Raw genomic sequence first — 24,196 nt, forward strand, 5'->3', positions numbered from 1 at the left:
GAAAAACACAGAGAGGCAGAGACAAAAGCAGAGGGAGAAGCAGGCTCCCTGAGGGTAGCCCAATATGGGACTCGATCCCAGGACCCCAGGATCACGCCGAGCCGGAGGCAGATGCTCAACTGCTGAGCCACTCAGGTGTCCCTCTTTTCCTTTCCTAATCTCCCAGAACCTTGGCCCTGGCAGTGGCTCACATCTCTAGCACACCCTTAGCCCTTAAAGCTGTTGTGTTGGCCCTTAGCCCTTCTTGGCTAACCCTCTCTGGCCTTAGTGATTGCATGGACATGGACCATTTACATCCAGGTCCGTCTCCTGCACAGGCAGCCTCCAAACCACTGAAACTTCCTGTGGGTCCTTAGACACTGCAAACCTGCTCCTTCATCCCTAGGTCCCCATCTTAGACACCTAGACAGTGTCCCTAACTCTCCTTACTGCACCCTCTGGGGAGGGTGTTGAGTAGATTAATCTCACTTCTCCATACATGGGGCTACTAAGTACATAAAGGCAGGGCCATGTTTTCCACCATCCCTGTATCCTCCTCCCCTGCTGGGACCCTAGTTGGTGATCAATAAAAATGAATGAATGACTGAATTACTCCATTATATCATCAAGTCCTCAATAATTCTACTTCCTAAATCTCTCTGGAACCTGCCTCCTCTTCACCATACCTGCTCCTAAAACTTTATCTCTTTGTTCCCCAAACATTCTTCCACTAGTCTGTCCTCTCCCTCTCTCCTACAATCTAACTTGCCCACCTGGCTGTACTTACCCTTTCAGCCTGTCCTGGGAGGTGGCATCTCCCAGGAAGCTCTTTGGTCTCCTGTGGACCCCTAAACTGGGAGGTGTTTCCTTGGGATCCCTCAGCTCTGAACTTTCCCCATCCCAGCCTGGATCCATACAATGAGATCCAGTGCTATCTCCCCTACCAGGCTGGGAGCCTCCAGGGCCAGATGTGAGGGCCAGTCAGAGGGTCCCATTCATTTCCTTGCCAGCACATGGCCTAGTGTGGATTGGAAGAGTTTGTTGACTAATTGTCTGATCTGTGACGACTCATTTCCAAAAGGAAAATGACCTTCCATCTCAGAGGGCCACGCCAGCTCTGTGCCTCCTTAACTACCAGTTGAGCCATTGCCTATGGCCCTTGCTTTCCACTACCCAGGTTCCAGAACACTGTCTGCCACAGACCTCCACTCTATGACATCTGTATCTAGTGTTCTTCACCTCTTCTGTACTTCCTAGGAGCTCCTTGGAAGGGGCTGAGCAGAGCCCTCATGAAAAAGCAAGAAGGACCAGGGTTTGGATGTGCCATACTCTCACCCCAGCCTGTCAACCTAGGAATGTTTCAGCAGGTTCAGAAGGTCAAGGATGGCATCAAGTTGGGTCCTAGTGGGGTCTGGAGGACTAATGTCTGTCTCCCTTGTGCAAGAGCAGCAATCATTCTGCCAATTGAAACTTGCCAGGGCCTCAGACTCAGGCCACAGGACTTAGACCGTGAGTTCTCCGTGCTGTCTACTTGAGCCCAGCAAAATATCATCACTTGTATCCTATCCCATCAATCTAGACTAACTCAGGGGCCCCAAAACATCAAACCCAGTTGAAAAGCTTCTCTATATCAGAGGGGTGCATGCAGGGGCTCACATGGATGCATCTCATATAAAATAGCCCCCTGACACACATTTAAGTACAGAAATGTACACGTGTGCACCCACACCTCTATGGCCACGAAACTCACAGCATGAGGCAGCAAACACAAACTCGTGCTATCCTCTCCAAACTCCATTGTGAAAATCAAACACTCGTCAGCCTCTCAAGAGCCTGTGGCTTTTTTAGAAGCAGTTCCTGTTCCACAGAAGAGGCCTCTGACCTGGAGATGTGCTGGGGCAGGGGCCATGTAAAAATTAAGCTTGGAAGACCTTGTTCGAGAAGCCGTTGTTCCCCGAAGCTCCTCGTACCTGTGAGATGTGCCCACCAGGTTGGGGGGGGGGGATGCCCCACCCTGCTACCTTTTTCCCGAATGGTGGGGGGATAGCCAGGGGCTACACATAGGAGCACGGTACCTAGCTCACAAGAGTGGTCTGGACTACAGAGAGTGGTGAGATTCACAGAGCTCAGGGGGAAGAGTCACTTAGCAAGGTGATGCTAGAGCCAGAACTTGAGCTGAGGGCCCTCACTACTCCCACTGAGAGCCCCAACTCACCCCTGCAGCTTGGGGGTTGAACACAGCTGTGAAAACTCTGACTATTGCTGTCAGATGGGACCTTACCATGAGGAACACTCTACAATCCTGCTGGCTGGATGTGATATGTACACACTTGTCATTCTCCCTGCACACAGGGGCTATGCAGCAGAGGTCCCTGATGGGAAGAGCTTGCCACTACTCTGGATCTTTGCTGGGAGCTGTCGCAGGACTATGCCATTTGGCTGGATTCTGCCTAGGTGGACAGTGTACAGGCCTGTGAATGTCTTCTTCCTACTCAGATCTCTCGCTGTGGCCAGAGGAGAGGGATCTAGGAGGAGAAGGGGAGGCTGGTGTTGGAATGGGCCCCAGGGTGGGCACAGCCAGCCCAAAGATTTCTTGCGATTAGAGGCAGGGTGGAGAGCGTGGGTGTAGGAGCTCGATCTAGTATCTCCCAGGCCCCTCCCTGGCCACTCCAGGCCAGGAAGTCCACGCTGTGCCCAGAGGCCCCTCAGAGGGAGGGGGCAGCCTCACTGGCCAAACTACCCAGGGAGGGCTGGAGAGTGCTCAACAAGGCAGGCGGATGCACTGCCAATTCTTGGAAGGGCTCATTAATGAAAACCCCTGAGCCTGACCACCTGGAGGAAAGGCTCACCGTTCCCATGTGTGATAAGGGCCAGGAGATTCCACAGGTCAGGTAGTTCCCCCGCCTCTCTGGCGTTTTGTGGTCACCATTAATCATTTCCTCTAACTGTGTATATAAGAGCTCTTTTGCCAGTGAGCCCAGTACTCAGAGAGAAAGGCTAAAGTCCTCAGGAGGATGTGGCTGCAGAACCTGCTTTTCTTGGGCACTGTGGTCTGCAGCATCTCTGCACCCACCCGCTCACCCACCCTTGTCACTCGGCCCTCTCAGCACGTGGATGCCATCCAGGAAGCCCTGAGCCTTTTGAACAACAGTAATGACGTGACTGCTGTGATGGTGAGTGAGGGAGGGACTGCAGTCTGTGCCTGGATTGGCCCTGCCTGTCAGCTTAATAAAACGGTATTTTGTTTTTCTACAGAATAAAGCAGTAAAAGTGGTCTCTGAAGTGTTTGACCCTGAGGTAAGATGCTTCTCTCTGACATGCCTTCCCAGAGACCTCTACCGTGGGGGGGTGAGGGGGGGGTGGCTCCATTTCACATGGACTCTCATAGGGTGGTCAGTCCACTTTCTCCAGTCAGCTGGCTGTCCAGAGGGGCCTCGGGAGGCCACTGGCCTTGCGCCTGTAGCAGTCATGTGAACTCCTTCATTAACTGAGCAGCCATGGACAGACCTAGCATTCAAGGGGCCAGGGGTCACCAGGGGACAGGTAGGTGAAGTGGGAATTACTTCAAGACACAGGGCTGTGAGCTTGGGGGACTCATGAGACTAATCTCGGTGGAGACAGAGTGTTGGTTACAGAGAGGCACAGAGATTTCAAGAACAAGCCTTGTTCACATAGCAGGTTGGAGGAGATGCCCCACCCTTGCTACCTTCTCCCTGAATGGTGAGGGTATAGGGATCTCCTCTCGTGGGGGCTGGGACCCTCTTGAGATGCCAGGGAATGTAGTTGTGCTAGCTGAGGGTGGCCTGAGCTGAATGGTGCAGATTCATTTTTGCGTGTATGACTGGACCTAGCATCATCCTGTGCCCCTCCCAAGTTCTGCTCTTGGGGGACAGGGCTGAGGACAGGAAAAAGTGACAGGAAGAGTGTCATATGCCCACCAGAGGGCACCTGTCCACTACTCACCAAGGAATGGACATTCTCCACAGGGGCCAACATGCCTGGAGACCCGCCTACAGCTGTACAAGGAGGGCCTGCAGGGCAGCCTCACCAGCCTCAAGAATCCCTTAACCATGATGGCCAATCACTATAAGCAGCACTGTCCCCCTACCCCGGTGAGTGCCCATGTCAGGTCCTAAAGCTGAAAAATTTTGGTCTAGGAGGGTGGAGGACTGGATAAGGAGGGACCTTTGGCTGTAGCCGTTAAAGACCCCAAAGGGTTTTGGTGTCAGCAAATTTGTGATGATTAGCAGAGCAAGCTTCCCTGCCCATTTTCATCCCTGGGAGTTAAAGCCATGGAGCTCCAGATGCCTATACAGTCCCTAGTGGGAGACACTTCTGTCCTATCATTAATGAGGTCAAAGGTGAGGCAAACCCAAGGAAACTAAGGTCCAGGGTATATTCCTGGGCCCAAGTGCCACCTCTCTGGCTCCTTGTGAGGTGCCTAATTGCATGGGGCAAGGAAGGAGTCATACCCAGACTGAACAAAGGCCCCAAACACTCCTTTCCTGTGGAGAGTGAGGTTTGTGGCCTTAACTCCTCCCCTTTCTAGACAGCTGGCCTAAGAGCAAAAGAGGTGTTGACCCAACTGCCCAGCCCAGCAGGCCAGCCTCGGGTTGGCATTTTGTCAGTCCCCAGGGCCTGGCTGCTATTAACAGAGTTGTGTACCCTTTGGGTGACACTGGGTGGCAACCTATCATCTGACCTAGGTCAGCAGGCAGGCTCCAAATAGGCCTTCTGGCCTCTGAGTTCTAAGGGGCAGTGCAGAAACCCTGGTGCTCCCCCATTACCCACTCACACCTGGACTCAAAGTTTTATTGTTCTTATTTATTTTTTTAAGGAATCTCCCTGTGCAACCCAGAATATTAACTTCAAAAGTTTCAAAGAGAACCTGAAGGATTTTCTGTTTAACATCCCCTTTGACTGCTGGAAACCAGTCAAGAAGTGAGGCAGACCAGTCCAGCCAGGAGCCAGCCCAGTCCAGCCAGAAGCCAGCCCTGAGAGCATACCTCATACCTCACAAGTCACTGCCTTTCTACCCATGGATTGCTGAAACTCAGGATCTTCACCTTTGAGGGACCACCGGGTGGACCAGGGCAGTAGAGGGGGCATGGACTTGCTCTGGGCCATGCTGCCCGGATACCAGCTTGGTATGGGGAGCGGGGAATGTTTTATACTGGCAGGGATCAGTAATATTTATTTATATATTTATGTATTTTAATATTTATTTATTTATTTATTTAAGATCATACTCTGTATTTATTCAAGACATTTTACTATTATAATAAATTATTAAAAGCCTGTTCTTATTTGTACACTTTCCAGTTTGTTTTCAACCCTGAGCAAATGCTGATGGTACTCCCCACAGAGCAATGGGTGGAGAGGAGCCATAAGGTTGGGGAGGGGGCAGGGTGCTCTAGCAGGTTGGCCACTGTCTGAGAGGCACCAATGGCAGAGCAGAGCAGATGAATGGGAAGAGTTGGCCTGGGTGCTGCATCACACACACCTAGATCTGCTTCCCTGGATACTCAGGGCTCCAACTGCAAAAAGAGGCTTTCAGGTTCACTTGGAAGTCTAAGGCACCTGGTCAGTGGGAACTTTGCTCCAGTAAAAGGCCATCATACTTCCTGAGAAGGCTTGGGGGTTCCTGGGGCTTGGCTGGCCACTGGCTGAATGGGCCTGCCCTAGTGTGAGGCAAAACACCTGTGCCCTTCAGAAACCTGGGCCTGTGGGCAGCCCTGGTGGTGCAGTGGTTTAGCGCCGCCTACAGCCTGGGGTGTGATCCTGGAGACCCAGGATTGAGTCCCATGTCAGGCTCCTTGCATGGAGCCTGCTTCTCCCTCTGCCTGTGTCTCTGCCTCTGTGTGTGTGTGTGTGTGTGTGTCTCTCATGAATAAATAAAATTAAATTTTTTTTAAAAAAAAAGAAAAGAAACCTGGGCCCAGTGGCCACACCCTAATCCTCACACCCAGGGCTTCAACCACTCCTAAGGTAAACCAGTAGATAGACTAGCTGTTTAAGCAAAAAAAAACAAAAAACAAAAAAACAAAAACAAAAAAAAAAACAAACCACAGGGGTCAGAGCCCACCATATTTACCAAACTTTCCCCTAAATGGGTGATCTTAATCTGTGAGAGTCAGAATCTATATTCAGAATTTGTCAGTACATGGTTCTAGTATGGCATTTTTCTGAGCTGGCTTTTGTTTTTACATGAAGTTCTACATCTAATCAGGTGCCTTCCTCTAAAATCCAAGGCCTTCAGGCCAAGAAATAGCAGTGCTCTGCCCTTCCCTTGGTTTGCCAGCCTGGTTGGAGGCTGTTGTTCCGGAACCTGTTCCTCTGTGTCCCTCCTGGGGACTATGAGGAAATAGGTATGTCCTCAAGAGTCAGGCATACAGGACAGCAAAGCCAGCCCTCTCCTTGACAGGTGGACCTGAGGAAGCTGGCTTAGTGCAGCTGCTGTTCCTGCCTGGCTCTCTCTCCACCCTACCTACTCTCTCTGCTCAGGCACCTGCAGACAGCACCTGTCCTGGCCAAAGACCTGTCCCAACCATCAGGCATAAAGGTCATGACTCAAAATGTGATTACAAATAAAAATTCTTAGACCAAGCCTGATTTTCAGCAAAGACAAGAATCCATGAAGTGTGCTGTGGTCATAGAAAATGCATAAAAAGCACATCTTGCCCGGCGATAAGGTCCTCTCTGTCTTCCACGTAAGCCAGTGATGACTGATAAGAGATTTAGCATTTCCTTAGACTCACATATATAGGTACCCCTCTCCACAGAAATGCTGCCAAGCCCAGTGCTCATGTTGGCTTGGAGCTACCCTCAAGTACTACCATGTACCTGTACGTGCTCCTGGCTTGTGCACTCTGGGGATCAGAAAACCATTCTGCCTCCATGAAGACAGCCAGCGTGTCTGCCTATGACAATCACACGGCAGTCTGTGCTGAAATTCAGAAAGAACTTTCGGCTGACACCATGACATACAACGTAAGTCTGGGTCTTCATCAAACAACACTTTGCTCTCAGTGGCCCTTTGTGCTTCTGACCAATTTCTCCTGCTTTCAGGGTTCCTTCAAAAGGCCCCAGAACACCAGTGAGGTAAGGTGCAGATGCCACATGGACTTTTCTGACCACCTTTGAAAGGGACCATCACCCCAGTCAACACCCAGGACAGAAACAAGACCAAAACATACTAGAGTGAGAAATCTGGGAAAAAAGCTGAATTTTGAATTTGCAGCTTTCAGCTCAGCCCACAGAGGAATCAGTGGTCAGTTTCCAGGCTTCTCCAGGGTCTCTGATCACCACCACAGATTAGCCTTGGGCCTGGGGAGAGATTAGACACCTACTGCAGCACTCATATTGCACCTGTGGGACACCTGTGGGACAATCAGGGTAGGGCCTGGAATTTGAATTCAGGGCTTCATCTAGCCAGAGTGACCAGGGATGGATGGGCTGGGGGTTAACTGGTGCTCTGCTGTGCACCACCACCATCCCAGGACCCTTAACCCTGTTTCAGGAGCCCTGCTATGGGGAATTTACAAAGGATTTCATCTCTACCCTGAAGGAACTTACGAAACATAACGAGCATGACCGTCACATACAAAAGGTTTATAAGGACATGGAAGAACTCACCAGAATCTGCCCAAAGCTGAAAGTAAGTTGCTGTTTGCTCTTAGAGGAAACTTAACGCTACCACAGCCAGCGGCCCAGAGGAACAAAGGGCTTCTTAGAGCTCCCACTTGCCACATGTGAGGCCTTAGGTACTACTTTCTGATCCAAAAGAAATACACTTACTGACAGGGGCTGGGGCTTAGGAGAGTGGGGACTTAGAGGTTGTTTTGGAGGTTTCTGTTATGCCCTCTGCCAGGTCCCTATACACAGGGGTCAGTGTGGAGCAGGTCTGAGACAGGTCAGAGCAGGGCTGGTTGTGTAATCAGACTGGGGAGAGGAAGGGGCTGCTCAGTGCCAACCCTAACAGGGCAGCCAAGGGAGGTCCGGTTTGCCCTGTCCCACTGGAAGCCCACTATGTGTGGATGGGCAGTGGCTCAGGGGGGCATGTTCTTGGGAAATGACCGAGGTATGCCTCTGTATTTGCCCCCTGCTTATACAGTTCTCCTGTGTGCTCTCATCCTGCTTGTCCTTGTGTCCTGTCCTGGGCAGCTGTGAGACATGCCCACACTTAGCTGTTTTTCTCCCTGTGGCTACAGATGGGCCTCAGATCCTGTGTTCCACTATTACCAGATGGCCCCCAGTGTCCTTCTAAGATAGATGAAGAGGGCCTGCCCGAGTTACCTCCTCAGCGATGGAGGGCTTACAGGACCCTTGTGGTTGGTAGAAGAGAATTTGCTTTACTTTTTTCTGCTAAAAATATGACTTAAGTATGTATTTTTTATTTAGCCAACAGAATCACCCAAGAACTGTACTACTGAGAAAAGTAATTTTTCACAGTTCAAGGAAGCCTTACAGAGTGTTGTCATATCCATAGAAGGATGGAAATCCTGTAAAAGGGTCAAAAGCAGTCTCTGAGACCCCATCTTCTCACTGGAGCCTGGTTAGAGCTGCAAGAAATGGGATTGGAGGAACCTTGGGGAAAATTTGTAGCCAGGGTGGGGTGGGAGTTTGCTGGCTCTGGGCTGGCTGACAAGACTGTGGGTGGGTATGGGGGCAGGGGTGTGCCTGAAGAAATATTTCTGTAACTGATACAACAGCAGCCGCTACTTCAATAAAGCTGGGTATATATAAATGCTGGCGAGTGTGAGTTGTGATAGAGTCCAGTCTCCCAAGGACTTTGAAAGACTGGAAGGGGGCAGGGGGCTGGGATTGATGGCCCCATAACTAGGACTCCTGACCTGGAGAGCCAGGAATCTCCCAGGAGGAGAGGCCTAGGAGGGCGAGTAGGAGCCCCCCCTCATCAGCTCCTCTGCTGCTCCTCCAGTGCCAGTGGGCACACAATGGGGGCTCCTTCAGTGTCTGTGCAGCTTGTTACTACCCCTGTGTCCTTCAGAACTCGAAGCAGTTCCTTTCCCAGATCTCTCCTCCCCCAGCCTCACTCAGTACCCATCCACCCCTGGATCCAAGAGTCAAGACTCAAGGCTCAAGTCTCTTCCCTGTGTGATCTCCACTCCTGTTTCTGGGGGCTCTAAATCTAATTCATTATGCCCTCTCCTCTGCCTCCTGCTGAGGGCTGGTATGACCACAGAAGGGTCAGTCCTGGTAAATGGCTCAGGGGAGTGTGGACCTGCAGCCTTCTCACAAAGGACTAGGTACAGTGGGGAACCTGGACCAAAAGAGGGGTACCCACAGGGACGAGGGACATCTCCAACTCCCAGATTTCTAGATCAGCAAATAGCTATCTGACTTCAAAGCAAAGCCCCTTACCTACAAAGCCTCTCACAACACCCTTCAGAGCCCCCTTGACTTTTATGCTCACTCCCTGACTACTGTTCCTCCTACTCCCCCAGAACATGGGGGCACTGCCTGTGGTAAATCCATCAGTTGCTCTGGTCCTGAAGTGCTGCCAGACTGAGCTACTGAGCTCTGACCCTCTTACCCTCAATTCTAACCCTAACCCTGATTTGATGGTTTTTTTGGAGGTGACAGCCCCCTACAATCCAAACCTCTCAGACCATGAGCTCCTTCACCAAACCGGGAAAGATAAAGACCTTTTGTTCTGGAATATGATTAGGTATCAAGCTGCAACACAATTTGGCTCAGACCAGACCTGTCTGCAACAGCTACCTTCTGATAGACCTAGCCTAGCCTTGAAGCTTCGGATTATGCCTGCAGCCAATGCACAGACCTACCATAGCCCTGTCCATTCCGATCCCTTGCTCTATACTTCTCAGACCGCTCTCTGCTTATCTCTACCTTGAGATGTCACATCAGGCTGGAGGCCAGCAAATGTGACTGAGTGGAGCTGCCAAATTATCTCAGAACATGGAGGGGTAGCTCTGTGACTCAGGTCTGGGTGTCAAAGCTGATGGGGACAGGGGGATGGTTAAACCCCTGAGGAAGCCCCACAGTGCACTCCCCAGAGGCATGAGCTCCTGCCCCTTGGGCACCCCACATGGGTGCTCAGGGTGCCCAAGGTTACTCCTCTGTGATAAGTACTAGAGCCTGCAGGATGTATGGCAGGATGGGGTTGTAGAGACTGGTGAGAAGACCTGTCACTTCACTGCCCCAGCCTCCTCTTAGCCTGAGGGATCTAATAGTAGAGGGCTGGGGGCTAGCAGGTAGGCCCTTGTCATCCCATTACTGTGTTCAGGATATCAGGGTATACACAGGCCGGACCTGCCACTAACTTGCTGTGTGATGGTGGACAGGTATCTCAGTCTCTCAGCCAGTCTAAAGGTGGGGTGGGCTCTAGCCTCAGAGGACAGACCACAGCTTAGGTCCAGGGTCTTTGTAAAGCTAGAGGGCCTCAGAGTTATCCGGCACAGCTCTAGGGAAACCAAGGATGATAGGAAGGCTCCAGTGTCTCTTCTGGGAAACAGGAAAGTGGGTAAGAACACAGGTAGGAAGGCAGATTTTCCACAAAGAGTAACTGTCATCCCCCTGCCACCTTAAACCTTGGCCAAGGCTACCAAACAGCCATCCATGAAGAGGCTGTGCAGTGAGAGCCACATAGGTTTTCTATGTGCCCCAGTTTTCCCTCTAATTAGACTCATATCTGGACAGTGGTACTGTTCCTGTTGGGGGCTGGAACCAGGTGGGAGAGCCATATGGATACTGATCTGGAACCCAGACAGGCCTGAACCCACAGTTCCCTGGGAACCTGGTGGCTCTACTGCTTCGGCATCTATGAAGAGGCTGGTACACTGGAAGGCTGGAGCTCTGGGCTGGACACCTGGGCACAAGAGGCATGGCCTGACCCCATAGTTGGCTGGGAATGGCCCTAGGCACTTCCTTTCCTTAGGAGACCAGGAAAAAGATCCTAATTATATCTCACCAAGGGAGATAACCATGGGCAGGTGTGGGTCAGGCTTACCATGACCTGAAGAAACACTCTTAGCTTTGCTAGGACCATCTCTGGACCATGAGGGACAGCAAGGCTGGGTGGCCTGAGAATAGTTCATCCATACATCAAGGCTTCCCAGGACAATAAGACAGTGGTTCTCCCTTTACTTCACAGGGTCTTCTTCAGGGACCACCTCAATTCTTTATCAACGTCTGCCTCCTGGAGGCCTCCTCCTCCCTCAGAAATTGGTAGCACTGAGATTAGAACCAAGAATCTAAGGCGTACACTAAAGTAGTTGTGCAGCCCTCTTACTGGGCCTTAAGAACTGGATAGCCCCATTGGTAGCCGTGTGGCAGTCTCTGTCACAGGCCATAGCGTGATTGTATTCTGACTCAGCATTCATATGTGGGGAATCAGACAGAAGGAGAAAAGCATGATTCACAGAAACAGCCAATCTGTCATTCCATGAAATAAAATGATAGACATGAAGTTTATTACATGGCAACTTGACAAGGCACCTGTTGATGCCATGTGGGTCAAGGGCTAGAATGAAATTGGGATTTTCTCCTTGGTTTTCTACTCTGTGGTGGCTGTAAATGTGGCTGTGGCTGGATCTGAGGAAAGACACTGAGTGCCAAGGAGGTGGCACAGATCATGTGGCTCCCTTGCTTACACAAAATTTGCATCTTCATTGTCTCTAGGTAAACAGGGTCCTTGGTGGTAGCTTGCATTAAATGATTCCCTAACTCAGCTATTCAATCAAGATGCTGGTGATTAGCTTGGAAAGGGGGCTGCTTCTCTCAAAGCCCAGAGGGTTACACCCTCTTTCTAAGATAGCATGGACAACAAAAGAGACCTGGCTACTCTTCCTCGGCAGGCAGGATAGCTCTTAGTGTAGGCCTGGAGGTTTGCAAGGTACTGTCCAAGGCATCCTCAATTAACCTCACAACTGTCCTGTGCTGGGAGTCTTAGGTGGGGCTACCATCTGGCCCATACCACATAGCCCCAAGTGGGCAGGGCTGGCCCTGGAAACTAAGACCTGCGCCCTTACTCCTTCTGTTTCCTGGCTGCCTGCACATCTATGTGCTTGGGAATTCACAGTCTATGTTTTTGATTGGAAGGAGAGGGCAGGGACTGCACGGACCAGGCACATATTGTGCCAACCTGGGCTTCTGAGCAAGCTGCGATTTCTGTTTGAAGGCACATAGTTGAATCCAGCAGCTGCTGCCCTGGACTGTCCCACATTGTTAAATAGACTTCACAAAAAAGAAATCTGGCATTTAGGTCTCTCCCAGGCATCAGTTTTCTTAAAACTGTCAAGTTGGGTTGTGGTGGGGAGGTGCCAGCCCCAGACCAGTTTGCTCTGACATAGGGAGGCCAAGACAGAGGTAGAGTCTTAGGGCAAGGTCAGGTAAGCCCTTTTCTCCTGAGAGTGCCCCGATGCTGGCCTTACTTCTCTGAGGAGATAGGAGGGTAGAATGCACATGGCGTCTAGGTCTGCAGAGCCGGTCAGAATAGAGCCAGCCCCCTAGAAGGGACCTGGGGATGAGGAGGGTCTGTCTCACCTACTGTTAGTGCTGGACACTCTGGGCTCCCGGGCCCAGAGAGGCCTGGCACTTCTGCAGGACCACACAGGAGGTAAGGTCAACGAAATCCTCAGGCCTGGTCCCGCAGAAGCCCCCTTCCTGGACCCTCCCAAACGGCTGGCCGACTTCCCTGCTGTGAGGAGACCCTGGGCTCCGGCTGCCAGGAAAGACACAGCTTCACAAGTTATTTTTCACTGTGGTTTGAGATAACAGCAGTGAAACAGTTTCATGTTGCTGCCACTGATGTTATCTCTGGCCCAGACCTGTTCTTTCAACCTGAGAGATGATTAATTAAAAACCCGTCTCCCTTTTCTTTTTCTTAACTTCAAGGGAAGATCAGCACAAACTCCCCAGGTTCTGCCCTCAAATGGACTTCCTGGACCCTCACTCAAGGGCAAAGTCCACATCTTCTTTAAGATCCTGCAGTTCTTCTGGTGGTGGAGAAAAGCCTTTTTTTTTTTTTTTAAATTATTTTGAGTTTTCATTGAGTTGTACATTAAGTACATTTCAGTGAGTTTTTATATAGGTCTATACCAATATAACCAGCACCCAGGGCAAGATGCAGAGCATTTTTTAGCACCTCCAAAGGTTGCCTGTGCTTTCTTCCCCCTCAATAGTATCTACCCCACTGAGTCTCCAACCTCTATCACCATAACTTCACCTTGTCCTTCTTCAACTACATTTAACTGGAATCAGAGACTGTGCTTTTATGTTTGACGTCTTTTGTTCAACATTATGTGTGTGTAATTCTTTCTCGTTGTTGCATGGAGTTATAGTCTATTCTGCTTTGTTTCTGCAAAGTAGTCCATCATGTCCCATCATGTACTTCCCCATTTCACTGCTGATGGATGGCTGTTTCTTCTTTTTGGCTCACATTAATAAGACTATGAATATTCCCATACTCCTACTTTGGTGAACATTATGTATGCAATTCTCTTGGAAACACTGGAAATGGTGTAGAATTACTGGGTCATTAGATAAACGTATTTTTAGTTTTAATTAGATACTGCCAAGTCTTTTTCTAAGGAAAAGTGTTTTATAAACAATATTATTATTGATTTTCTTGCCTTTTGTAGAAATTGCTTATCCATCAGATTCTGGATCTCTCCTCTCCTTTCATATGATCTGAAGCTGCTTCCCGAAGTCCTCCTCATTAATGGAATTTCTTCTCTGCATTGGTCACTCTTGCCCAACTGTGAACATTCTGAAAAGCCAATTGTTGGGAAACAAAACCCAAATCCGATTAAGCCTGGACCTCAGACCTTGCTCACAGGGCCGTTGGACCTGCCCATGGGGAGCTTGGCTTGGGCAGGCTGCAGGGAAGTATGCTCATTGATAAGAACAGAAATTAGCCAGTTTATACTTGCCACTTCCCCATGCTACTGCAGCTGTGTAGGGGCTGCCTCCACTTCTTGCATCTCCTTTTGGGGGCACTCAGCTCAAAAGGGCCCAGTCTGACATGAATGTGGATGGTGTCTAGCCAGTGTATTGTGCAGTGCAGCCCTTGTCCATAAGCCTCTTGCTCCAGAGTCTCTGGGGGGCCCTGAGGACACTAGGAAACCATCCTAGGGGAAAGACCAGGATGAGGGGCTCAGCCCTGGGTAGTGTCCTGGGCTCCTCTAAAGGTCTCTCCATCCCCTAATTAATCCCCTACCATGTCCTCATGCTTTCAGTTTCCTGGCCTTTTCCAAATCTGCCCATTTCTCCATTCCATAGCCCTGCCACAGCCTAGCCCACCTCTTCCACACAGACCACCACCTCAGATGGTACATGGGCACTTGTTTCTACATAGACCTCTCCTGCTTCTCTCCTCATGGCAGCCAGATGGATTTATATACTTATGAATCCATTCAACAAGTATTTATTGAGTGCCATGCTCTGCAGGGAACTCAACCCTTGAGGTACCTACATTTTAGGGAATTAGTCTATGTCCTGCATGGGCTGCCTGTTGGCTTGGTGTGAACTGCAAGCTCTAAGTTCTGGTCTAAGACCCTGCCCTGCCACTCTGGTTCTCAGGATCCCTCCAGACCACTCCCCACCCCTAGCCTCACCTCTCACAACCCGTCTCCCTTGTAGTGGCCCTTGGCCCCAGGAACAGAAATCAGCCACAGCTCTCCTACCATCCCCTGGCTCCTGTGCTCGGAATGTATCTCAGTCAAGTGCCTGACATCCATCCATCCTCGGGAGACCAGACCAGTGTCCAGTAGGAATGGACATGTCCTCTACTGGGGTATACTCCTCCTCAATGCTTACCTTGAGGCTTGCCTGCTCATGTCCTGGGCATTAGGGTGCACTACTGCTCTATTCCCCAGGTTTAAGGAGAACCCCTCACTGCGTGGATGCTAGCAGTGGCCATATTCTAGAGTCTGATGAAAGTGAGCCTTTCTCATCTATGATTAAAAGAAATGCACAAAGGTTCTATGAAAATCAAGATGAAAAAAGCAGTATGAAATTTCCCAAAGTTTAGAAAATGCTCTGTGGGACAAAGATCAGCAAAAGACTACAAGATACTCATTTACAGTAAGGGATGTTGTTATCATTACCCTTATCAACAGCAGCATCCAAGAAGTGAGCCAAGAATATGACTGTGGGCTACCCAGGAGCCAGGGGAGCTGGGAACCCAATACCAACACAGCTGCCAGCTCCCTTTTCCACCTAATGGATTAGGGTACTCTCTCAAAGGAAACAGGAAAAGGGAGGGAAGACTAGCTCTCTGTCAGTTGTGTCACACTTCCTCCTGCCCAGAGCCTGGGGCAGCCCCGAGCTCTCCTGGTGGAAGCCCTGGCTCCTGCCCATGCTTCTTCTGCCAGCAGGGCTAGAGAAGGGTGGAGTCATTTCATGTGCTGGGAGCCGAAGCCAGGGAATCAGCAACTGCTGCTAGAGCCACAGCTTCTAGTCAGAAACTACATGTTTCCCCTCTCCTCCTGTACCCCAGAAAGCTCTTCTTGACTGACCCCCACAGTCCTCAGGCCCTTATGCTATTGGGGTCTCTCTGGGGAAGCTATTGTGGGCACCTCCCAGGTTTTCAACAAAAACAGAAGCTCTAGCCCTCCCCAGGGCTGGGGACTAGGCTGAACCAGGCTCAGACTCACAGAAAGACTGTGACTCAGATACACTCTAACACCTTATCCCTTACCAGCTCGACCCTTGGAGATGCATGCCATCCAGTGCTGGAACCTAGGTAGAAATCAGTGAGAGTTGCAAGAGTCTCAGGCCATAGTCACACTAAAGGCTCCTGTGCCTATGAGGCTCAGGGACAGAGACACCAACTTGGGCTCCATTACCAAAAAAACACCAGGTATGGCTATAGGCCTGGGTGCCCTAGTTACTGTGAGCCCCCATGGTAAGAAGGAGTGTCTTTTCTTAGAGTCAGTCAATCTGAAGGTTCAGAAGTTACAGGCACAGACACAGCAGGTCCATGACAGGGATAGACAGACAGACATCTGTCTGTCTCAGAGCTCCTGAAAGTAACAGATGGACAGATACTGAGAGAGTCCCTGGAACTAGTAGCCAGAGCTTGGAAGGGAAAGAGGGAGACCAGTTGGGGACAGTGGCAATGATAGACTGACAGACTCAGAGTCCCTGGCAGTGACAAAGACACAATGCTGTAGTAGAGGTAGTTCTGTCCTAAGCTTGGCCCTAGAAGCTCTTGGAGTTTCCTCTTGTCACTGTGATTAAAGGCTTTGAGGGCCTTTTACCTGGGCGATAATCCCTTCTACCTCATGGTACTCAGGAAGGGATCAGGCTGCCCTCACTGTCCCTAGAGCTAGACTCAAAAATCAATCTATTCTCTTGTCCCCACCTTCCCTTCCAAGCTTTGGGGGACAAGGAAATTCTCCCCTGTATTCCTCCTGGAGCCACCTACTCACCTAGACCTGCTTGTCCTGTAAAAGGTCTTCTTAGGGACTACTGTGAGAACAGACTCTGAGCACAGTGAAGAGTGTCAGGTAGAGGATGTAGACCCACTGTTACCAGAAAATGCGTAGCTCTAATTGGCCAATTTTTCTTTTCACACTTATGACCTCCAGGGTCCAGAGACCTGAGAGCCTAAAAGATTCTAGCCAAGGGGAGAGACTCCAAGCCAGATGAGAATGAGGTGATTAGTCCTTTTCATACATAGGGAGACTGAGGCAGACTTGGACATATTCAGCCCTAAAGAGTCCAAAAAAAAAAAAAAAAACACTGGGAAGGGGTAAGACATTTCTACCTTGAAGGAATCCTTTTGCTGAAACCATGACCAGGCTGTCTGTCTCAGGTTGGGTCCATGGAACAGAGACTCTGAGACAGAGACTAGCATATAGGATTGCCTGTGGAAGGGAAGAGAAGCAGGACTGAGCAGAGGGAGAAGCTGGACTCAATGCAGTCACAAAAAACGTCTCAGCTAACCCAAAGGAGGATTCTAGAGCTTAGATGGTCCTTCCAAGTTTTCCTAAGTTGGGGAGAGGAGGAAGTCAAGCCTTTATTCCATCATGTTCTTCAGTAATTGGACACATGCTGTCCCTAGATATAGGCATGATTTTAGGCATGACAATTTTTTTCACCAAAGGAGATCCCCCAAAAGAGGCATAATATTTATCTGGAACTCAGGGCTGGTCTCTGCTGCTGGGAGGCTAGACATACAACAGTGGCAATAACTAGATCAACTGTGGTAAGAGATTACAGTCTGTGTTTATACAGAACCTCCATACTTGCCCTCATGACTATTCTATTCATGTACCCATTGAGTCAGCACTGGGTTAGAATTAACAGAAGCTGGATGGTATCAACATGAACTTCCAGTATCAACTGGAAGAGTCAATATATCTACCTGACCTTTTTTTAAGGTTTATTTATTTGAGAGAGAGAGAGGGAGCACCCTCGGGTGTGTGCAACTGGGGGTGCGAGGGGCAGAGGGAGAGGGAAAAAGAATCTCCAGCAGATTCAGTGCTGAGCGCACAGCCCTACACAGGGCTTGATATCAGGACCCTGAGATCATGACCTGAGCCAAAACCAAGTCAGAGGCTTAATCAACTGCACCACCCAGGCACCCTTATCTACCTGATTATTGCACCTCTTCCATTGTGGTATGATTTCTGATGACCATTACCATGCAATATGAAACTCTTCATACTTGATACTGCAAACATTTGTCCACTACATTCCTCTATCTTCAACTTCCTTGTCCCAGGTTTTTTGATATTTCTCCCTCTAGGTCCCTAATCAACCAGCCAAGCCATTTGCCACTTCCCATGAGTACATATATGTTTTAATTTCAGACTACCTCTCTATACAAAGTCAGTGGCCAGATGTACCACCTGAAGCCCTAGCCCACTGGGTTTTTCCTCACTATTGCCTTTAAAGGTTACCCTTGAGTGGGGCTGTAGTATGGCCATTAACCATCTTTGGCTTGATCTACATACTAATCTGATCTGTTTGTGAACCAAGTTTGGGTTTTTACCTCCTCCATCAGCTGGTCCTAGAGGATCACTCACGTAGTCAAAGGTGTGAGCTGAGGTAGAGGCTGTTGTGCCACAGAGGTGGATGACATGGGGTTCTGGATTACCTGTTTGTATAATATACCTGTGCCCTCCAATCTTGCTCATACTTGATTTCAGATGTATGATTTCCATCTTATAATGGGTTATTGCTAGGCCCACCTGATCTTATGGCTTAGTAAGTCTGGCAGAAACCAACTCATCACAGGTAGTTCTAGCTTCATGATCATTCCAGTTCCACTAGGGCTCAGGAGTATAACAGGAGCTATTTTTCAAAAGGTGTGTAATTCCCCAATGTAGATGCTATGGCCTTGCTCCAAAATCCCAGGGAAACAACATATTTCCTCCACTACTAGTATTTTTAAAAACCATAGGTGCTGATCATTTATATAGTGAAAATGGCCAGGCTACTTGTACTATATCCTGAAGCTGCTGCAAAGCCCTCTCCTGCCTGGGAGCTCATGCAAATGTGACAAGCTTTTGTGCTACTGTCAGAAATATGGGTCAGAATAACATTCCCAAGTGTGCAATAGGTTGCATCCATAAGCCCAAGAGGCCTACCAAACATGCTTCCTTCTTCATAGTGAAAAGTACAAGATGTAGTAATTTGTCTTATACGTTAGAGGCAATTTCCTGACATGCTATAGACCACTGGATCTCTAACTTTGCTGATGTGGCAGGCTCTGAAACTTCATAGGGCTTATTCTCTGGAGTGCATGTGTGTTGTCATGGTCAACAAAGTGTTAGTCACTTCTTGATCACTTTGTCTGATTGGCATAACATTACTGATAGAGTAGACCAGTGTGATGTTCTGTGGGATGTTCAAATGGTCCAGATAGTTGGGGTTATATTACAACAGAAGGAAGGAAAAATAACATATCCCTGGAAATTTATAATGTGTTTTTCTCTAAGTGAATGCAAACTATTTGGTAAGGATGGGAAAGAATGAAATCATCAAATCAGTGGCCACTCAATGTCCAAGGTCATGTTAATCTGCTGTAGTGAAGATACCACATCTGGTAGGCACAGTAGCTGTAACTGTGGCTACTACTTGTTAAATTGGGAGTAGCCCATTGCTGTCTTCTAGGAGCTATCTGGGTTTTACTGGTGACTTAAATGAAAGTTTGATGGATTCTCTTTAGTTCTTCAATGGTAGAAGTAATTTCTGCCAACATCTCTGAAATGTTACACTATTTTTGATATGTTATTTTGGCTGGCATAGAAAATTTTGGAGGCTTCCACTTGGCTTTCCTCTCTATGATAGCTCTTACTACATAGACCAAGGACACAATATAGGGTACTGTGCATCAAGTGTGTTTATCTGGTTATATTACTGGATGGGTATGTGGATCTAGAAGGTCTGCTATGAGCAGGATTCAGGCAAAGAATTTATTATGAACTGCATATGCTCTAACTCTAACAACAAGGTCTTTATGTTCCTTCAGATCTCCAGATAACAATTTCAACTCAAATTCTGTGTTCAAGAGTCCTTGAAACCTTTGAGTATCTATAGTATCTATAATTACACAGTATCTATACTTCCTGGAATAAATGATCACAGGTCCCTTTGGGAAAGGGCTGGAGAACATTACAATGCACACTTGCTGTAGAGTTATGGGATCCTTTCTTCTGGGGATCTGGTTTCTTCAATCAATGAGTTCTGAGTCTGAAAACTTGTTCAGATCTGGAAACTTGGCAAGGGGTTTTTGACAGGGGTGACAGGGTCATCACCCTTGATTATTTCTTTTGATTGCACAGAGTAGCTCCATAATGGTGGAACTTCTCCCCAAAGAAGGGCACACAGAGCATGTCTGGGGAACACCATGAGTCTGAGGCGCTATTTCTGGGATAGCATGTTAAGAAAAGGTAGGGACCCTGGTTGGAGGGTACAGGCCCTAATTTGGCCCTTAGACTACAAGTTTGAGATATTTAGTATTGCCAGGGAGAAAAAAAACTGAGTCCCAATGTACCTGCAAACCTAAGAGGTGGGCAAAAGTGGAGGGAAGTTGGTAAGGATTGGTCCCAGATGAGGGAGGGAGCCAGGAGTGGTGGCATCATGGAGACAGGGAAGACCAACAGGTCAGAAAATAGCCCCAATCCTGAAAAAACAGGTCAGTGTAGGGTGAGGTGGCATCTCTTGGTAGGGGCTTGGGACAGGTGGAGTGAGAAGATGATGGGGAATAAGATGAGTGGAAGAGGCCTGGATAGTTCAGGTACTGGGAAACTTTTGGACAGGTTGGATGCCAAGCAGGATTCAGGTGTGAGCAGCCCTTGGCCTGTAGACCACCCCAGGTTCTCTTTAAGCTTTCCCCAGAGCCTTGTTGGAGGAGCATGGACAGGAACTGCATTAAGATCTAGATGCCAACTCATACCTGGGTTTCCCCAGTGGGCAGGTCCAACTGGTCCACCCGTTTGTTCTGGCAGTTCTGTGTTCTTCTTGGGCAGGGTATATCCAACTGTTTTGAGGGCTTTCCAGAGAGCTACAATGTTTCTCTCCCATGGAACCTACAGGGAAACCCCCAGTTCTGACACCCACCCCCTGACTAAGGCCTCTAGAATCTGGGCCAGAGGCCAGGGTGGAGCAAGCCACTGAGTCAGGACAGCGGTTTTCTGGCTTCCTTAGTTTAGTCCACAGTTCCCCTACCATCTCCACCCCAGAATATGACCCTGGAAGGAGTAGGGAGCTGAAGCCCATAGTGTCATTGGAATGACTTACATCATTTATTTATGCTCACCACAATCATGTGAGACCACGACCCCTCTTCCACAGATGGCATAACTGAAGCTCTGAGCAGAGAAATAATGTCCAAAGTCACATGGCCAGAGACTTGAACTCTAGTCTCTGAGACTTCTTGTCAGGCACTCTTAGTTACCCATGTTGCTGTTCAGCATGAACCAGTGAGGATAAGATACTGAGATGGATGTCATATCTTTGTTATGCAGCAGTATCATGCCAGCTAGACCAGAGAGCCTCTACAGGTCTGTCCCACGCCTGCCTCAGGACCCTCATCTTGAGCTTTACCTGGCCCATCCACGTCCCTCAAGCTGCCTCTCAGCCTTCCAGAGCCTCACTCCTCCTTGAGGCTCCAGCTTGTAGTTTCCACTGAGACCCTCCTCCTAGACATTCCAGACTCTTCATAACCACCAGTGTGGTGGATCCATTTTTACCAACAGAGAGACTAAAACACAGGGGAGCAAAGGGAGATAGGGCAGAGGGCACATGGGTCCAACAGTTCCCCTAGATTGGGCTCCTAAGTGTCCAAGAATGGCAGATGTAAGGGACAACAGTCTTTTGTTTTATTTAGCCATCTCATAGAGGTCAAGGCTGAGACAGCTGGGGCAGCCCCAGATCCAGGGCCTTTGGAGGGAATCTCCTCTCCTTGTTCCCCACCGGAAGCATGTGGTTCTGTTTGGCCAGCCACAGAAGCCTGGACATCCCCACGGAGCAGCCCCACCTCTCCACTTTCTCGCCCTCTCCTCACCTTTATCACACTGACAGTCACGCTTATCTTAAAGCCTGGCTTCCTGTTGCTTTTAAAGAGACATGTGACCTACTGGCTGGCTAGCACCCCACTAAGAGGACTTTTCCCCATCTCTTGGGGTCATAGTAGGTTGTGTCTTGGTCATCTCTGAGGAGGAGGCACTCTCCTCCAAACTCAGCACTTAGGTCACTCTAGACTGCCAAACAGCTCAGTGACTAGATGGTAAGCTCTTCTGAAGCAGGTATAGATGGATGGTTGGATTGATTCATTCAAGAAATAAATACTAAGGATCTAATTATTGTATATCAGGCACTGTCTGAGACACTGAGAAAAGTGAGAAACAAGACAGGTTCTCTGCCATCTTGGTACTTACATTCTAGTGGGGGACATAGATAGTAAAGCAGTGAACAAAAGAATTTTCCAGAATTTTCTTGAATCTTCTACCCTTTGCTCCTGAGCTAGCCAGGGCTCTTGGACAGAACCAAAAGTATCCAGAAGGAAGTGGAGACACATGGTGAGGGAGCCCTTGGACCTGATCCTACCAGGGTGTGTCCTCATTCTCAGGACACCCTGATCCTGGTCATATGAAGAACCAGACTTGAGACATAGCAAGCACTCCTCTGCCTGAAGCTCTAGCACCTCAAACTGCTAGAACTTTGACAGGTAGATGCCACAGCTGCTACCCATCAACCACCTGCCATTCAGCACCTTCAAAATCCAGGCTGACATCCAGAGATGATACCCACTGAAGCTGAAGCATGTTGGTAATCAGTCATGTAAGTAGACATCCTTCCTGTCTGGAACAGCTTCTGGGCTTCTGGCCACAGAAGAGCAGAGAGAAATGTGAGACAGAGCTTAGCAACACAGGCTGGGAGAGGATGGCTGTTAGGAGAGGAACAGTCAGTGGTCAGCAGTGTTGTTCACCGCATGCTCATACCATTGCTCGCCATCAAGGAGAGCTCTCCTTTCCACTCAGCATCCAATCTCTGAAGATACCAAAGCAGAAGGCTGGGATGTCAAGATGAAGGATGTAGAAACAGAGGTTAGGAGAGCTGCAGCACAAATGGCAATATCAGGGATGAAGCAGAAGCCTATGGGGGGCATTTAGTGTTTGGACAAAAGTGGTCCACTGAACCACTCCCATCAGCACAACTCAGTGGCTTGAGAAGAGAAGGGGGATGTCTGTTACCTATTCAGTGATACTCACTCAGTAAGTTGGGCACACTGCAGCAGGACCTCAAGGGTCAGAGAGTATGAGAATGGTATTATTTTTCAAGAATTGGCTTTTCTGGACTCAGAATGGACCCAGAAAAATTTAGATCAGGACAATACTAGGGTAGGTACTCAAATACACTCTGCACAATTTGATAGCTTTCTTAAGAGACCTTGTGGAAACTTAGCCTGGCTCTTGAACTATTTTATAGGCCAGTAAAGCATGTATATTTGGGATTCACTTGCTAATGCCCACATTGGCAGGTACCCAGGAACCCATCTCCAGGATTTAAACAGAGTAAGAATGAGATCATTATTCTTGTATATGCTAGTCCTAGAAGCAGCTGTCAAGAAGAACTGGACACAGATTTGTTATCTTTGAGCTGTCAAAAGTGACTCATGTTTATGTGGAACCCTTCATACCATCAACCAGTATACAGATGCATAATAAAATCCTGGAAGAGTTCATACATTTCTGCCTGGAGCAAAGGCTCTGAGAATGAACATGGCTCTGAGTCTAGGCAGTCATCAGCCTCAGAGGAAGAGGAAAGTGTGGGCACTTCTGAGGAAGGTTACCTATTTTCCTAAGTATTCCATCTTATATGCCCAGCCTGTCCCATTGTAGTTATAGCAGGGTCAAGCTATCCCTCAGCTGAAGCAACATATCCATCAAAAACATCTTATGAGAAAGCCGGTACATCACATGGCTATGCTGCACAAACCTTAGTTGCACATTTCAGACACTTCTTAGAATTTACTCTGATGTCTTAACAATGATAGAAGTTTACTGTTAAAAATCTAAACGAGAAAAAGACATCCCCTATCCAGAGATGGCTAACTCTGGGTAGCATTCTTCAGACACCTCTTCCTCCCCATCCATAGAATCAAGTATACATTTATACCCTTTGTGAAATTTCTCACATGTTATCACCTTTTTTGTTTTGTTCATTCAGTAATAATGTGCCACATGCTAGCAATTTTATTCAGTCAATAGTTTATTTTGATTCAAAGAGTGAAGAGAAAGTCGTAATCTAGTATTATGTCAACCATCTTTTTAAAAAGATTTTATTTATTGGAGAGAGAGAGGGAGGAGAAAGAGAGAGAGAGAATTAGTAGGGGACAAAGCAGGCTCTCCACTGAGCAGGGAGCCTGATGTGGGGCTCGATTCTAGGACCCTGGGATCATGACCTGAGCCGAGGTCAGATGCTTCACAGACTGAGCCACCCAGGCACCCATCAATCATCTTTTGATAATAAAAAGTGTAAATTCCAGAGAAACTCCTTTCCTTAATCTCTATCCAATACCTTATGAGAAGGTATTGCCTCTTGTCTATCTGCCACCTGCAGTCTGACACACATGGAAAGGGTGGGCACAGATAGAGGGGCTGCCTGGGCGCCAAGGCATCATTGATGCAAAAACTCATCATCACATCATGTATCAACATTGCTGAGAAAACTTTGACAAAGTGAAAAGACCCTGTTAGCAACAGTGAAAGTTTTCTAA

General features: G+C 48.6%; 1 protein-coding gene across 5 annotated transcripts; it reads left to right on the forward strand.

Annotated features, from left to right (window-relative positions):
• The first annotated feature begins 1,207 nt into the window (after positions 1 to 1,207).
• CSF2 (colony stimulating factor 2) lies at positions 1,208 to 5,281 on the forward strand. Of its 5 annotated transcripts, none has more exons than XM_072840932.1 (6): positions 1,208 to 1,969; positions 2,332 to 2,452; positions 2,938 to 3,152; positions 3,235 to 3,276; positions 3,966 to 4,091; positions 4,817 to 5,281. In XM_072840932.1, the coding sequence occupies exons 3-6, from the start codon at positions 2,994 to 2,996 to the stop codon at positions 4,922 to 4,924; spliced, it is 435 nt and encodes a 144-aa protein (XP_072697033.1). In that variant the 5' UTR covers positions 1,208 to 1,969; positions 2,332 to 2,452; positions 2,938 to 2,993; the 3' UTR covers positions 4,925 to 5,281. The 5 variants fall into 5 exon arrangements, with proteins under 5 accessions (XP_072697033.1, XP_072697034.1, XP_072697031.1 ...); XM_072840933.1 differs by having other exon boundaries at positions 1,208 to 1,951; XM_072840930.1 differs by having other exon boundaries at positions 1,208 to 2,452.
• The last annotated feature ends 18,915 nt before the right edge of the window (positions 5,282 to 24,196 follow it).

This window comes from Canis lupus, chromosome 10 (assembly GCF_048164855.1).
Source record: "Canis lupus baileyi chromosome 10, mCanLup2.hap1, whole genome shotgun sequence".
NCBI lineage: Eukaryota > Metazoa > Chordata > Mammalia > Carnivora > Canidae > Canis > Canis lupus.